At 44.6% G+C, this 12,712-nt stretch overlaps 5 protein-coding genes across 8 annotated transcripts; 2 read left to right on the top strand and 3 right to left on the bottom strand.

Annotated features, from left to right (window-relative positions):
* Positions 1-34: 34 nt before the first annotated feature.
* On the bottom strand, positions 35-2,964 carry LOC128310098 (src substrate cortactin). 3 transcript variants are annotated; one of them, XR_008288870.1, is made up of 8 exons: positions 2,802-2,964; positions 2,102-2,725; positions 1,912-2,022; positions 1,425-1,682; positions 1,215-1,352; positions 744-1,142; positions 520-657; positions 35-282 (listed from the first exon to the last, which is right to left on the bottom strand). XR_008288870.1 is itself a non-coding variant. In XM_053046649.1 (7 exons), exons 2-7 carry the CDS (start codon positions 2,678-2,680, stop codon positions 577-579), a joined length of 1,566 nt encoding a protein of 521 aa, XP_052902609.1. In that variant the 5' UTR covers positions 2,681-2,725; positions 2,802-2,964; the 3' UTR covers positions 35-576. The 3 variants fall into 3 exon arrangements, 2 of the variants coding, with proteins under 2 accessions (XP_052902609.1, XP_052902610.1); XM_053046649.1 differs by having other exon boundaries at positions 35-657; XM_053046650.1 differs by lacking the exon at positions 1,912-2,022 and having other exon boundaries at positions 35-657.
* A 397-nt stretch (positions 2,965-3,361) lies between these two features.
* On the bottom strand, positions 3,362-5,561 carry LOC128296937 (protein lin-9 homolog). Its single transcript, XM_053032469.1, has one exon. The coding sequence runs from the start codon at positions 5,454-5,456 to the stop codon at positions 3,717-3,719; it is 1,740 nt and encodes a 579-aa protein (XP_052888429.1). The 5' UTR covers positions 5,457-5,561; the 3' UTR covers positions 3,362-3,716.
* Positions 5,562-5,899: 338 nt separating this feature from the next.
* LOC128297044 (cell division cycle protein 16 homolog) lies at positions 5,900-8,662 on the top strand. 2 transcript variants are annotated; one of them, XM_053032597.1, is made up of 3 exons: positions 5,900-6,026; positions 6,105-6,749; positions 6,820-8,662. In XM_053032597.1, exons 1-3 carry the CDS (start codon positions 5,964-5,966, stop codon positions 8,383-8,385), a joined length of 2,274 nt encoding a protein of 757 aa, XP_052888557.1. In that variant the 5' UTR covers positions 5,900-5,963; the 3' UTR covers positions 8,386-8,662. The 2 variants fall into 2 exon arrangements, with proteins under 2 accessions (XP_052888557.1, XP_052888556.1); XM_053032596.1 differs by having other exon boundaries at positions 6,817-8,662.
* Positions 8,663-9,248: 586 nt separating this feature from the next.
* LOC128310828 (glutamate dehydrogenase, mitochondrial) lies at positions 9,249-10,817 on the bottom strand. The gene has a single exon (XM_053047557.1). It carries the CDS (start codon positions 10,815-10,817, stop codon positions 9,249-9,251), a length of 1,569 nt encoding a protein of 522 aa, XP_052903517.1.
* Positions 10,818-11,053: 236 nt separating this feature from the next.
* LOC128298562 (uncharacterized) lies at positions 11,054-12,700 on the top strand. The gene has a single exon (XM_053034329.1). It carries the CDS (start codon positions 11,054-11,056, stop codon positions 12,698-12,700), a length of 1,647 nt encoding a protein of 548 aa, XP_052890289.1.
* The last annotated feature ends 12 nt before the right edge of the window (positions 12,701-12,712 follow it).

Below are 12,712 nucleotides of genomic sequence, written 5' to 3'. Positions count from 1 at the left end.
ACATACATTTTTATTTTTTTTATTTTTTTATTCTCTTGGGATTTAATTTAACAAGACGTTAGTACCCTTCAGCTTTAATCTACTTTATTATGTAACTACTTCGATTAAAACGGATTCCATTTTCCATCCGTAGAACTTTTCAACGATTAGAACACAACGTACAAGAGTTTATTAGCAGATGTACCAATTATCTGTTTTTGGCAGGTTCTCTCGTATTCGTTGGCATCATGTTCTCAACTGAGTACATCGCACAAGATATAATAGAGTGAATCAAAAACCAATCTGAAAGAATATAAATTCCCACTATCAAAGCACAATTTAGCGCACCTCCAACTTCACTTTCCTACTTAATAAAATGATACTACGATACGGAAGAACATTGTTACATATCGAAACACATATGAATATAAAAGGAATGTAATTTCATCCATTTGGATGAAAATACGTCGTACACGGTTTGATAGTAAAAGAACTGATGTCAAATGAATATTGAAAAATATAAATGCTATAAATGCCTACCAACTATGCTATTGCAGATACACAATTGTGCCGTTGAACAATGATTTTGAGCACGATTCATTGTAGCAACTGTACGTAATTTGCCGGAAAAAGTCCATATTTATTGTTGCACCATCCCCGCCACCAGCCTTCATCGATCTGAAACACGTTAGTAGTTGTAAATTTTAGGTTCAATGCATCAGACTTTCCTCCATTCATATTGCTATCTTCCTTTCGTTACTTACCATTTCGATATGCGTTATCTTATCGTCCGGATCAAAGGATATTTCATCATCCGCAGCGGCTTGATAGTCGTACAAAGCAATGGCTTGAATACCCGGATTGTCCGGAGACAGAATGAACTCCTCCACATCTTCTTGCACAGGCGGTTCAACTTCCGCCACCGGTTCTTGGCCTGTGGAACTTACTGTAGTTGTAGCTTGCTCTCTTTCGGCAACTGCAACCGGTGTGGCGCTGTAAGATGTACGTGCAACTGGTGCTGGCTCTTGCGTGTTGAGTTCTGACGCTGTTTCGGGTTGCTCAACTGCTACTACCAACTCTGGAGTAGACTCAGAGGCTGGAATCACGTCTGGTTGCACCAGCTTGCGTGTTTCTTCTTCCTTCGGTAGCACTATTGGGTCCTTCTGAGGGTGTACATCGATTAGTTTCCATACATTCTAAGAGCTTCTCTTAAGCGTTAATCTTGCTCAACTTACTCTTGACTTTTCGAATGATGCATTTTCTTGTGGTTTGTTGAAATTGTTGATAGCGCTGCTGACACCAGCTTCCCTCCCTGTATTTATAGGACCTTTCCGTTCCGGTTTTTTCGGTTCCGTTGCTTCTGCCGAATAATTCTGTGACACAAAAAAAATCAAATCTTTGAACTACTCAACCATAACGGACTTACATGAGCAATAGTTACTTACAACACGTTTCGCAGCTTCTTCCCGATCACGTCGATCCTTTTCCTCGCGCAAACGTTTTTGCTCTTCGGCACGTTTCCGTGCCTCTTCTTCAGCAGTGGCGGCAAAGTTTTCAAACTTCGCACGCAAATTCGACGGCTTGGCGGATCCAATGTCTGGCTTCACTTTCGTGTAGTTAGTACCGATCTTATCTTGCTCCTGGAACCCAACTGCTGATTTATCCATCCTATCATTTTGTACTCCAAACTTTCCACCGAAGCCCTATGAAATATGATATAATGTTCAGTTGCAAGCAGTAAACAACTTTTGTCAGCAATAAATGTTACGAAAGCAACGCAAGAAGTTAAACATATGCATATATGAGGAGTTAATTTCCGCCAATTCCGTAATGCCAAACAACAGTCAACCTACAACCAGGTGTGCAATAGGACAGTGATCGAAGCAACCCATATTAGTACGTGCAATCCGTACTTGTAACGAAACTACTCACAATTTTGTGATCGAGCTGGCTTTCGTGCATTTGTGGTTTCTCCACATGATCCCAGCCAAAGGCTGATTTATCCTTTCGATCGGTCTGCACGCCAAACTTTCCTCCGAAGCCCTAGTGGCCACAAAACGATGAGATTAGGGAGCACCCTAGATCAATAAAAGTTCGTCTTTCTCGACATTCTCGCACTTACCACTTTGTGATCGAGCTGGCTTTCGTGTTTCTGTGGCGCCTCCATATGATCCCATCCGACGGCCGATTTATCTTGACGATCCTGTTGCACACCAAACTTGCCACCGAAGCCCGTCTTGTAATCTTTCTGTGACTCGTGCTTGTCCACTTTCTCTACATGGTCCCAGCCGAGGGCAGATTTATCGACGCGATCCTTCTGTACCCCGAACTTACCCCCGAATCCGGATACGTAATCCTTTTGGGAAGCGTGCTTCTCCACCTTCTCGATGTGTTCGTGACCGACGGCAGATTTATCCATCCGGTCTTTTTCCACTCCAAACTTGCCACCATACCCGTGTGAAGCTTTTGGCCCATCTTTGCGCTTCTTATCCGCATCGGCCCGTTCCGTTTCCTCGCGCAGTTGTTGCATATCGATGGCGGCTGCATTGCGGCCACTGCCTTCGATAGTTTTCGAGCCCCATCGTTGCTCCTGTTCACTAACGTCGTTCACAAAATCCGGATCCGTTTCCCAGTCGTCATCTTCGGCTCCTTGGTTAACAGCGGTTGTATCAATATCGCGGCCTGCCGTTGATTTCCACATGATGAGGAGGATGAGTCAGAAAAACTGTTGCCGGATGGCTTGACACTGCAAATGCATTGAAGCAGGGCGGGGTATTACACCTCCGTGTAACGGTGTTATCTGTAAGCTATTGCTGACTCACCAATGATTTGCTACTTGAATTGAGCAACTGCACAAATGGATGATTAATCCGATGGCAATAAGTTGTAAAAGGAATTCCCTATTTTAACAACAAACTTCTCATTTCTGTACAAACAAACAGAGAAAACTATGGAATTTTACAGCACAGCAAGTTGTTCGACCCGGAAAGCTTGACAATTGTTCTAAAGAAAAAAGAAAGTCACTTTTGACAGCACGAAGAAAACAAAAAAAAGGCAAACTGTTTTGCTTTTCCGCAGCCCGTTGCAGTGGGATATCCGAAGAGCTGTTGAAAATGTCTAAAACTGCGAATGTTTCCAACACAAAATAGCACGAGAATGTACAGGAATTAGGAACAATTCACGAACTCAACAATTTGCAGCGATGTAGATCGTTTTCAAAATCAACTATCACTATATTGAAAAGCAAATCGTAAAAATGAAGTTAGGCCGAAATCGGTCTGTTTTAATGCGTAGGCATTGATTAGGTTTGTATGTTTTCCATTGCAATCATATCATTGCAAAATTCATTGATAAAGACATCGTAGGATGAAATAGGTCTATTGTACATCTATTTTATTGAATCAAGTTTTAAATTCTATACATGCTTAAAAACTTCACACAAATAATCATTATATTCTTGCTACTATCAATTCTATACACTTGCTTAGCTTGAACTTACAATCGTGTTCGGTCTTGGCTTAGCTTTCTTGTCTTATGGCTGGCTATGAATGTGAAATAAAACAACATTAATATCCATAGTTGACCCAGTGACCGGCAGCAGACAAACACGGCATAAACCTGGATTTTGAACCAGATCGAATTTCTTGTCGCACCATGCGTTTTCAACTATTTGATCATCATCCTTGATACGATACTCTCCTTTTTATTCCGTCATGCAACCTGTACGGTACCTGATCTTACTCTGTTTTTAATGATTTAGATGAACTCGGATGACACTCTATGTAGCTCATGGGATGTGCAACGTTGCGATTGAACGCGGCCACATTTCCCGGTTCCAATAATTCTCTCGTTTCTACGATCGCTCCCTTGAGTGCCATTATACTAAGCTCATCCTTATCATTCTTACTCACATTCGATGCAAGGTACATAATCGTGGTAAGATGTTTTATCAGATTCGCAATATGTTCGTTCTTAACGAAGCTCTTGCTATTTTTCTCGAAGATCTGAGCCGCTTTTTCGCGGGACTGCTCACGATAGTGGCTCGGTGTGATCATCGCCAACATTTCCGGATCGTTCGTCAAGTTTCCTACATACTCACGCAACTGATTCAATTGTTCGGCAAGATCACGGTTCAGCTTATCGATCGCTACTATCAACATTGCGTAACGTTTCCTTAACTCCTCTGGCAGAGGATTGTCGTACGATTTGTAGATCTGCGCTTCCGAGGTGATGTTCTGCAAGCGAAGCAATTTCATTTGCTTGGCAGAAAGAGTCTTCTTCGTGCGTACGATCAGCTCAAGATACTTCACCGAATATCCTCCAATGTTTTCTTTCGGGAAAAACACCTTCCTGCCGCTGGAATTCAGCTTTTGTCCTATGTCGCTGCCCAGTAGCGGATCCCCTCCAGCGCTGGTGGATTTTGTTTTGGGAGATGCGAGATAAAACGAAGCATTTTTGTAGGCTACCCGATAGTCCTTCGTGATGCTATTCAGCTTAATTGTATCGGACTTTTCCATTGAGAACACTTCGTAATCGGGTACTAAGCGCAATCCTATCCCGGGACGATCGAAGCTAATTCTGTAACTTCTCGCTTCGGAAACGTACCCCTCTACCGTTCCGTTGTACATTCCATCCAAGGGTGCCCTTAGTTTGGCCGTTACCTTCGTGCCTGGCGATATTAGCTTCGAGATGCTTTGAGGCAAACCTTCGATGAAAGAAATGTCGCCCAGGCTGTTCGACTGTAGTATTCTTATTTTCTCCCGTTTGCGAGCAAGCTCTAACCGTTCCTCCATAATAAATGCGGGCGAAAACAGTCTCGGTTTACCGAAAGATGCTCGAACTTTACGCCATTCTGCACGGGTAAGATTATTCGTTTTCAACTGTGGATAATGCAATTGCACCAGATGATCGAACTCGCTCGGTCCTTCGAACAGGTTCCGGTCAATGTCACTGTAGAAAAATTCATAGTAACAAAACCGATGTGCCTTGGAAAGTACGATAAAGTTACGGAACTTATGTCCAAGCCGTTGGTTTCTGTCGTAATCTGCCGATCCGCTCGTATTCATCAGTTTCGTAATGTCGTGCACCTTCTCGTCTTGATCAATTTTCTTTTTTCTGCCGCTTTGCTTCAGGTGTGCATACCGCGAAGAATATTTCTTTTTCAACGACAGTCGAGGCAGCACTTTTCGGGGCGTAGTAGATAACTCCCTGCGTGGTGTTTTGGCGTTGATCAACGGTTTCTTGGCCGATCCGGGTGTTTTCTTGGGAGTTGGCTTTGCAGATGGGATTTTGTCGTTGATGATGTCGTCGTCGAAAAACAGACGATTCTTTTTTCGAATTCTTGCGGGCATTCCTCTAGCGTTCAGCACTTGCATGGGCTGTGTATTCGTTGTTTTGACAGGGAATTTCGTTCCAACTGGATGCAAGCCCAAGGCAGCAGGCCCAAAGGCGGGCGGTGAGGATCCTTCACTCTCCATCGCTATTGCACTCAATCGTGCTTAATTTTGTTCTGCAACTATGCACAAATTTGTATATCGATACGCGAAATAACGTTTAATAAACGGAAAATCTTTCTTCACTGTTTTGCTTGCTGGCGTGAGTTTTCGTTACGGCGTTATTGTTGTTAATGTCATCCAACTGTCACTGGAATCGAGCAGTGAGCGTAATTCGAGTTGTGGACATAATTCGGGCAGATATGAGGCGCGAATAATGCGTTGCATATTGTCTGACCATTTATTTCCCACCTATGAGGCATGGGTAAGCGTATAAATGGTTCGCTTTTTTCGATATCTTGATCTTGTTTGTTTGCGACTGCTAAACGCACTATGCAGTTTGTACCGAAACATTGGAAAATGATGGAAAATATCTCATCGAAATACCCGTTCGTCGATTAACCGAATGTCGACATTGGCAAGTTTGACAAGGCGCCGGTTTAGCACGGTTTTAAGCGCCCTTAATTGCATTCATGTTTACAACCGCTTACGATGGAACACGAGCTGATTGATATCGAGTGCTATCGTAAAACAGTGAAAAACTATATTGATTTGGTAAGCAGTTTTTCTTTTGATATCGCCAGAGTAGTACATGTGGTTGATGGATGATTTGCATGTGCGTTCTTGTTTCAGCGGCGTTACCAGACGGCTCTGTTTTGGGCCGAAAAGGTAACAGTTCTCAGCAATGGCGAACCTCTCGATGTTTACTGGGAAGCACAGTGTATGTTTCTATTACGGGAATTCCAGCGAGCTGCTCATACGATTCGTAGCCGTGGACTAGAGAAAAGTAATCTGCTTTGCCATTACTTGGCCGCGGAGTGTTTGAACGAAGCGAAGGAATATCAATCTGCCCTGGAGATCCTAAACTCGGTTGATTGCGAAACATTGTCATGTGCCTTGAGCGCCAGAATTGGAACAAGCTCAATGTCCAGTATGAAAGATGATTCTGTCACGGACAAAAGTCACGATGGTAGCGTTTATGAGGAACCATATAAAACCGACATCATCGCGTCGGTATACTTTCTCAAGGGCAAGATACTGGAATCGATGGACAATCGCAGCCTAGCGATGGATTGTTATGTCCAAGCACTGCATAAATCAGTTTACTGTACCGAAGCACTGGATGCACTAGTGCAGCATGACATGCTTATGGCCTGGGAGGAGAAGGAACTAATTCAGCACATTCCAATGGTGCAGCAATGTACAGAACCGGAAAGAAAAGTTCTAAAGTGTCTCTACGAGAGCAAGTTGAAGAAATATTACGAATCAATTGCAATGGTAAGTGGGAGATAGCTTAAAGGCGTGTTACTCGTTGCCATTGTATAACGAATTTATATTTGTACAGCAGGCCAATCTGGATGATCCTCCCGTATCTTCAATGAACACCAGCCTGTGGCACGAGTTGAAGGAAAAAATGAAAAATTGTAAAAATAATGAAACGAGTAAATCATCACTTTCGAAAAGCTTCACTCCAGCACCACGATCAAAACAAAAACAAAGCGAAATCATGTCTCCAGCAAACAAAATTCTGGAAGACCTTAAAAACAACCCATCCTACTTAATTCATACCTCTTTGACCAGAGCATCGTTACTCGGAACCAGCATGACAGGTGGTTCTACAATGCTCAGTGTTGGAGGAACGAATAATTCGCGCCAGGAAACATCTTTCCGTATCAATCGCCCAAAGATCAAAGCGGGGGACTCAACTGTACCGTATGAGCAGTGTATGAATAAGCTGGAATCAAGCATAGATTTAATGATAGCGCGGGCAGAAAAATATTTCTACAGCTGCGACTACCGGCGATGTATAAAAATGTTGGAGGAAATTCTAAAAACTGATCCATACCACAAGCGATCGCTTACCGTACAGATAGGATGCCTAATGGAGATGAAGGACTGCAATCGACTCTTCTACGTCGCCCACAAATTAGTTGACTTTTACCCAGACGATGCCATTTCATGGTATGCCGTGGGGTGTTACTACGATTTGATCGGTAAAAGCGATCCAGCCAGGCGATATCTTTCTAAAGCAACGGCACTTGATCGTCTGTACGGTCCGGCATGGTTGGCTTACGGACATTCATTCGCAAAGGAAAACGAACATGACCAGGCAATGGCAGCTTATTTCAAGGCGACACAACTAATGCGCGGATGCCACCTGCCCCTTCTTTACATCGGAGTCGAGTGCGGACTGACGAAAAACCACGCTATGGCAGAAAAGTTTTTCTACCAAGCGATGTCAATTGCCCCACTGGACGTTTTTGTTCTGCACGAACTGGGCGTTATAAAATACGAGTGCGAACAATACGAATGCGCTGAAGAGGTTTTCCGCAGCACGTTAGAAATGGTACGAACTATGGTGAAACAGAATAATGAACAGCTGACCGCCCGCTGGGAGCCATTGCTCAACAATCTTGGTCACTGCTGCAGGAAAAATAAAAAGTACGACGAAGCGTTAGAATTTCATCGATGGGCTCTTTCGTTGAAACCGCTGAATGCAGCAACATACACCGCGATCGGATTTGTGCAAGCTTTAATGGGCCAGCTGTATGATGCGGTAGATTCTTTCCACAAAAGTCTTTCTTTGAAGCGAGACGACGTGTTTACTACTACTATACTGAAATACGTGATTGAAGATCTGACGGAAGAGCAAACGCTTCCATTCTACTGCGCAGAAGGCGTGGAGGAGGACGATGATGGCAAAGTGTGCGATAAAACGGAATTGTCGAAGGACATAAATACAGCGTCGGAAAAATTGGATCCACGCAATGCATCGGAAGGTGGTGATAGTGAAGAGGTTAGTGGTAGCGTTCCTCGGTCTACGTTGCGCATGCAACTAAATTTTGACGAATGGAACACAAAAACATCTCCAATGAGCGATACAAGTGCTGATGATATGAGTATTGATATATAAAATAGATTAAACAATGGTTTGCCATTCAAAAATCGCTGCTAAAAACTGTTTTACAAGATTGTTCCATGTGCCGAACCTAATAGGTATAATACTAATACATTTAGAAAAGCGTAAACGAACGCTCTCTTTCAAATGTTTTATAGTTTTAAAATTCGAAATTGAGATATAGTGAGCAATAAGTAGCAAGTATTCGTGGCGTCAGTCGCACGTAACATGTGTTGCTTGTGCTAAACATTACTGTTCCAGCTGCTAGTTTACCATATCTAGATGGGAGTTTCTGGAAGACAGTTTATAGATTACCTATAAAATGGCCTTTTATTACTCGATTTATAGTGCAGACGTTGATTTAGTTTACATACTGATCTTTGAAACATTTTGTTAAATTTAGAACCGGCATATTGCAGCTATCTTTCCTTCGTATTTCTTTCGCTCGTGGACCACATGCAAAAGGAAAGGTAGTCCTTCATGTGCCTTTATGTATAGTGCTTTTTGGGTATATGTGTATGACAACAATATTGGAAGTTAAATGTCGTTAGTTCACGTACGCATCATCATTTTTAAAAACCTATTGAACAAATAAGTATGTTGAAGTGCTAAAATTGTATACCGACTGATCAGGATCAACGTATGGCTGAAACAGAGTTTCATGTTCGACTATTCTGAATGTTTGGTATCGAGATTAAAAAAATACGAAAATCATCGAAACGTACTTTCTGGATAAGGATATTGACCGCTTGCTCGGAGGTAAGTGGCCCGTTTATGAGAAAATATGGAGTAGTTAGGTACACCAACAGAGTAGAAATGAACATTATTTATTCGAGAATATTACAATTTTGACTGACCGCATGACACACAGTCACAGTTTACATAGAAAGTCCTGCTTCTTCGTACGATTTGAAAATTTTCTCCACCGACCAGATGTAGGCCGCGGTTCGGATGTCCAAACATAGCTGGTGCTGTGAGGCTACATTCATGATTCCTTTTCCTGCCGTTTCTAGAACAAATTGCAGCCCGGACGTTACCACATCCGCTTCGCTGGCATGTTCAAAGTAATGTTTGAGGTGTTTACTTGGCGTCACAGTAACGCAGACACCAGCGCTGCGCAAAGACTCCTGCACAGACGCGAGCACTTCACGCAAATTTTGAGCCTCATGACGAAACGATAGCTTGCCGAATGAGATGTGATTAATGTTTTTCAGATACTCGAAGTAAGACGCCGTCACACCGCCAGCGTTGCAGTAGAGATCGGGAATGACGAGAATACGGCGTTCCTGCAGGATCTTATCAGCCGCAGGGGTCGTGGGACCGTTGGCTCCCTCGGCTATAATCTTAGCCTTTATGTTTTTCGCATTTTCGGATGTTATTGATTTTTCCATCGCTGCCGGTATGAGGATATCGCACTCTTCCAGCAGCAAATCGCCATTAAATTCGTTTGCCTTTGGGTATCCTTTAATCGTCTTCTGTTGTGTCTTGTATCGGCTGAGCGCTTTGATGTCGATGCCGGACTTGCAGTGCAGCGAAACATCCTTTTCGATAATACCAATCACTTTGCAGCCCGCCTTGTGGAAATGTTCGGCAGCATACTGACCCACGTTTCCGAAGCCCTGCACAATAACCGTCTTTCCTTCCAGTCCCGGTTCAAGTCCGATCTCGCGCATCCAACTGGCCTCGCGCGTAAAGCAATTGGTCGCAATGTAGACTCCTTTGCCGGTAGCTTCTGTTCGGCCTCGAACACCGCCTTGATTCAAAGGTTTGCCGGTGACGACTGCCATCGTGTTAATGTCGCGATGTCCAAATGTTTTCCCGTACTGATCCGCTATCCAAGACATTTCGCGTGACGTAGTACCCATATCTGGGGCGGGCACGTCAATGCCCGGACCGATAAAGTTCTTTTTCGCCAGCTCCACCGTGTAGCGCCTGGTGATGCTTTGTAACTCTTTTTCACTATACTTAGCAGGGTCGATAATGATACCGCCCTTGGCTCCCCCAAACGGTACATTTACGCAGGCACACTTGAAGGTCATCAGTGCCGACAGTGCTTCGACCTCATCCTTGCACACATCCAACGAGTATCGAATGCCCCCTTTGACCGGAAGGCGATGAAGGCAATGGTGGGCTCGAAATGCCGTGACCATTTCGTAGCTACCGTTGTCACGCACGAAGGGAAACTGGAACTCGAGTGTGCTGGAATTGTTGGAGATGATCTTCAAGATTGCCTGCACTCTGTTGATACGCTTTTCCGCTGTCATCGCAGGATACTTGTTCATTGATTCAATCAGCTGCGGTTCGAGCACGATGCATGCCTTGTGGAAGCAATATTCCACCATCTTCGAAAACGGCGGATCGCGCTCGTTGGGTATGGGTTCGAGATGCTTTGGGATCGTGTGCGCTCCCCGGCGGAACAGTTTGAAAGCCGCCCGTAAATGTAGCATTTTCAAGCCTTTCACCAAAGTCTCCCAGCTAAAATCACGACACGAACAAGAGTTGGAACAATTGTGCACGCTGAGCACAGAACTTCGCAGCGAATGAAGCTCCAAAGCGTACTGGGATTCCAGAGTAATACCGGACCGAACAACGTATTCGATGAAGCGATGATCAAAGTAAGCTGCCCTGCCACCATAACGAAGCAATCATAGCATTAGTAAAAACAGAATTATTTGATTCCAATATGGCAAACGTGACGGCTGCCCCCGTCTTCTTTGGGCCGGAAGAAAATCTCAGTGCCGACGAGCGCATTGAACAGCGACGTCGCCAACAGGCCGAAATTATTCGTTGGAAGTATCGGTATCAGAAGACCGATGCTATCACGCCGGGCGAAACTGTTGAAGCTTACCAGATACGATGCATAAACAAGCGGTTGGTTCATTTGGAGCGCGAGACAGCTCACAAAGCGCTTAAACTGAAAGTCTTCAATGCACCCGACCACCGTCGTGAGGCAGAAATTGTTCGTGGCTACATTTTACGGATGCTGGATGATGCAGTACGGTATGATAAACAGATCGAAGCCGCCAAAACAGATATGAACGAGCTTATGTCGCAAATAAAACGCGCCAACGGTGAGCTAAAATGCGCAACTAAGGCAGTACCCTCGGACTTTATTTACGAGAAAGGGCTGGAAAAATCTCGCACAGAGCTCATGGCTATTGAAACCCGGCTTCACAATGCTCGTTTGCTGGAAGGTAAGTTGCACACGGAAAATCGCAAACAGCGGAGCGAAATAGAGAATAAGCTCGGCGATCGAAAGCTTTACAATCAACAGTGGCAGCAATATGTGGGTGAGCTGAATAGAAACAGGAAATTTTTGCTCGACATGATCGAACGCGCAACGCTGGCTTTCAATCAGGGTGAAGATCTGTGCTACCGGATCGATTCGCTTAAAGCTCAGGAAACCCGGGATAAGCGTGCCCGTGTGCAGGAGATGATAGAGATGGAGCGTCAGATTGTAGGTACACGGTATGTAAACGAGTTTCTGCGCACGAAAGGCTTCCAACGGGCCGTTGCGAACCTCGATCCGCGATTGGTCCGCAAGCGCAATCTGTTCAAGACAGTCCACCGGGATAAAATCGATCGTTTTGGTGTGATCATCGATGATACGAAGGAGTACTTGCAGCTTGCCGCTATTCAGGACATTCTGCTGGCAATAGAAAAACAGCAGGACAAGTATACGGCACTGTTCAGGTATTTGAACATAACGAATGCAAAAATTGAGGAAGCTAATGGAATTGCACGTGATCTCGAGAAGGACAGTGAGCGTCTGCATGAAAGTGCAAAACGGCAAAGGTTTGTGGATGAGAGGAACCTGAAACAGGACATGCGCCAGCAACTCATCGCCCAGGAGCACTCGATGAAACTGCAAGAGGAAGTTCGCCAGCAAAAGGATGCACTGGAAGTAAAGCTCGCCGTTGTAGAACAGGCGTTATCGGTGGTTGGATTTGATCGAGCAAAAGTACATCAGCTTATGGCAGGAACGACCAGTTGCGACCGTGATCGTTTGACGGAGGAGATCTTGATGAATGCCCTATTGGCCATCGAACGGAAGGTGCTGGAGTTGGTTCGCATGAGTTCGAGTGGCACTGTGGTGGAGGAGGATGCACCCATCAGCGACTTATATGGTAGCCAACAGTGTGCCGAGTGTGCCGAGGGCCAGGATGTGAATCAGCACGACGAGCGTATAGTGCTGCCGACGGAACATCAGCAATTACTGGAAAATGTACGAAAACGTGTTACGGCTCCGGAAATGCAGTACCGGCTACACACGCTTAGTCAGTGCAAACTTCCCCGCTCGCGGATGTTGGTGAACAAACGATACATGTAACGATTGGCCGTT

This window comes from Anopheles moucheti, chromosome 2 (assembly GCF_943734755.1).
Source record: "Anopheles moucheti chromosome 2, idAnoMoucSN_F20_07, whole genome shotgun sequence".
NCBI lineage: Eukaryota > Metazoa > Arthropoda > Insecta > Diptera > Culicidae > Anopheles > Anopheles moucheti.
Note: the sequence above shows the minus strand (reverse complement) of the source record. Positions and strands in the feature narration are given on the sequence as shown.

Coding starts and splice junctions, on each gene's coding strand:
- LOC128310098 (XM_053046649.1), bottom strand. CDS start 2,680: ATGTGGAAATCAACGGCAGGCCGCGATATTGATACAACCGCTGTTAAC. Junction 2,023..2,101: donor GCCAGCTCGATCACAAAGTG/GTAAGTGCGAGA, acceptor TGTGGCCACTAG/GGCTTCGGAGGAAAGTTTGG. Junction 1,683..1,911: donor GCCAGCTCGATCACAAAATT/GTGAGTAGTTTC, acceptor CATATTTCATAG/GGCTTCGGTGGAAAGTTTGG.
- LOC128296937 (XM_053032469.1), bottom strand. CDS start 5,456: ATGGAGAGTGAAGGATCCTCACCGCCCGCCTTTGGGCCTGCTGCCTTG.
- LOC128297044 (XM_053032596.1), top strand. CDS start 5,964: ATGGAACACGAGCTGATTGATATCGAGTGCTATCGTAAAACAGTGAAA. Junction 6,027..6,104: donor TGAAAAACTATATTGATTTG/GTAAGCAGTTTT, acceptor TTCTTGTTTCAG/CGGCGTTACCAGACGGCTCT. Junction 6,750..6,816: donor ATTACGAATCAATTGCAATG/GTAAGTGGGAGA, acceptor ATATTTGTACAG/CAGGCCAATCTGGATGATCC.
- LOC128310828 (XM_053047557.1), bottom strand. CDS start 10,817: ATGCTACATTTACGGGCGGCTTTCAAACTGTTCCGCCGGGGAGCGCAC.
- LOC128298562 (XM_053034329.1), top strand. CDS start 11,054: ATGGCAAACGTGACGGCTGCCCCCGTCTTCTTTGGGCCGGAAGAAAAT.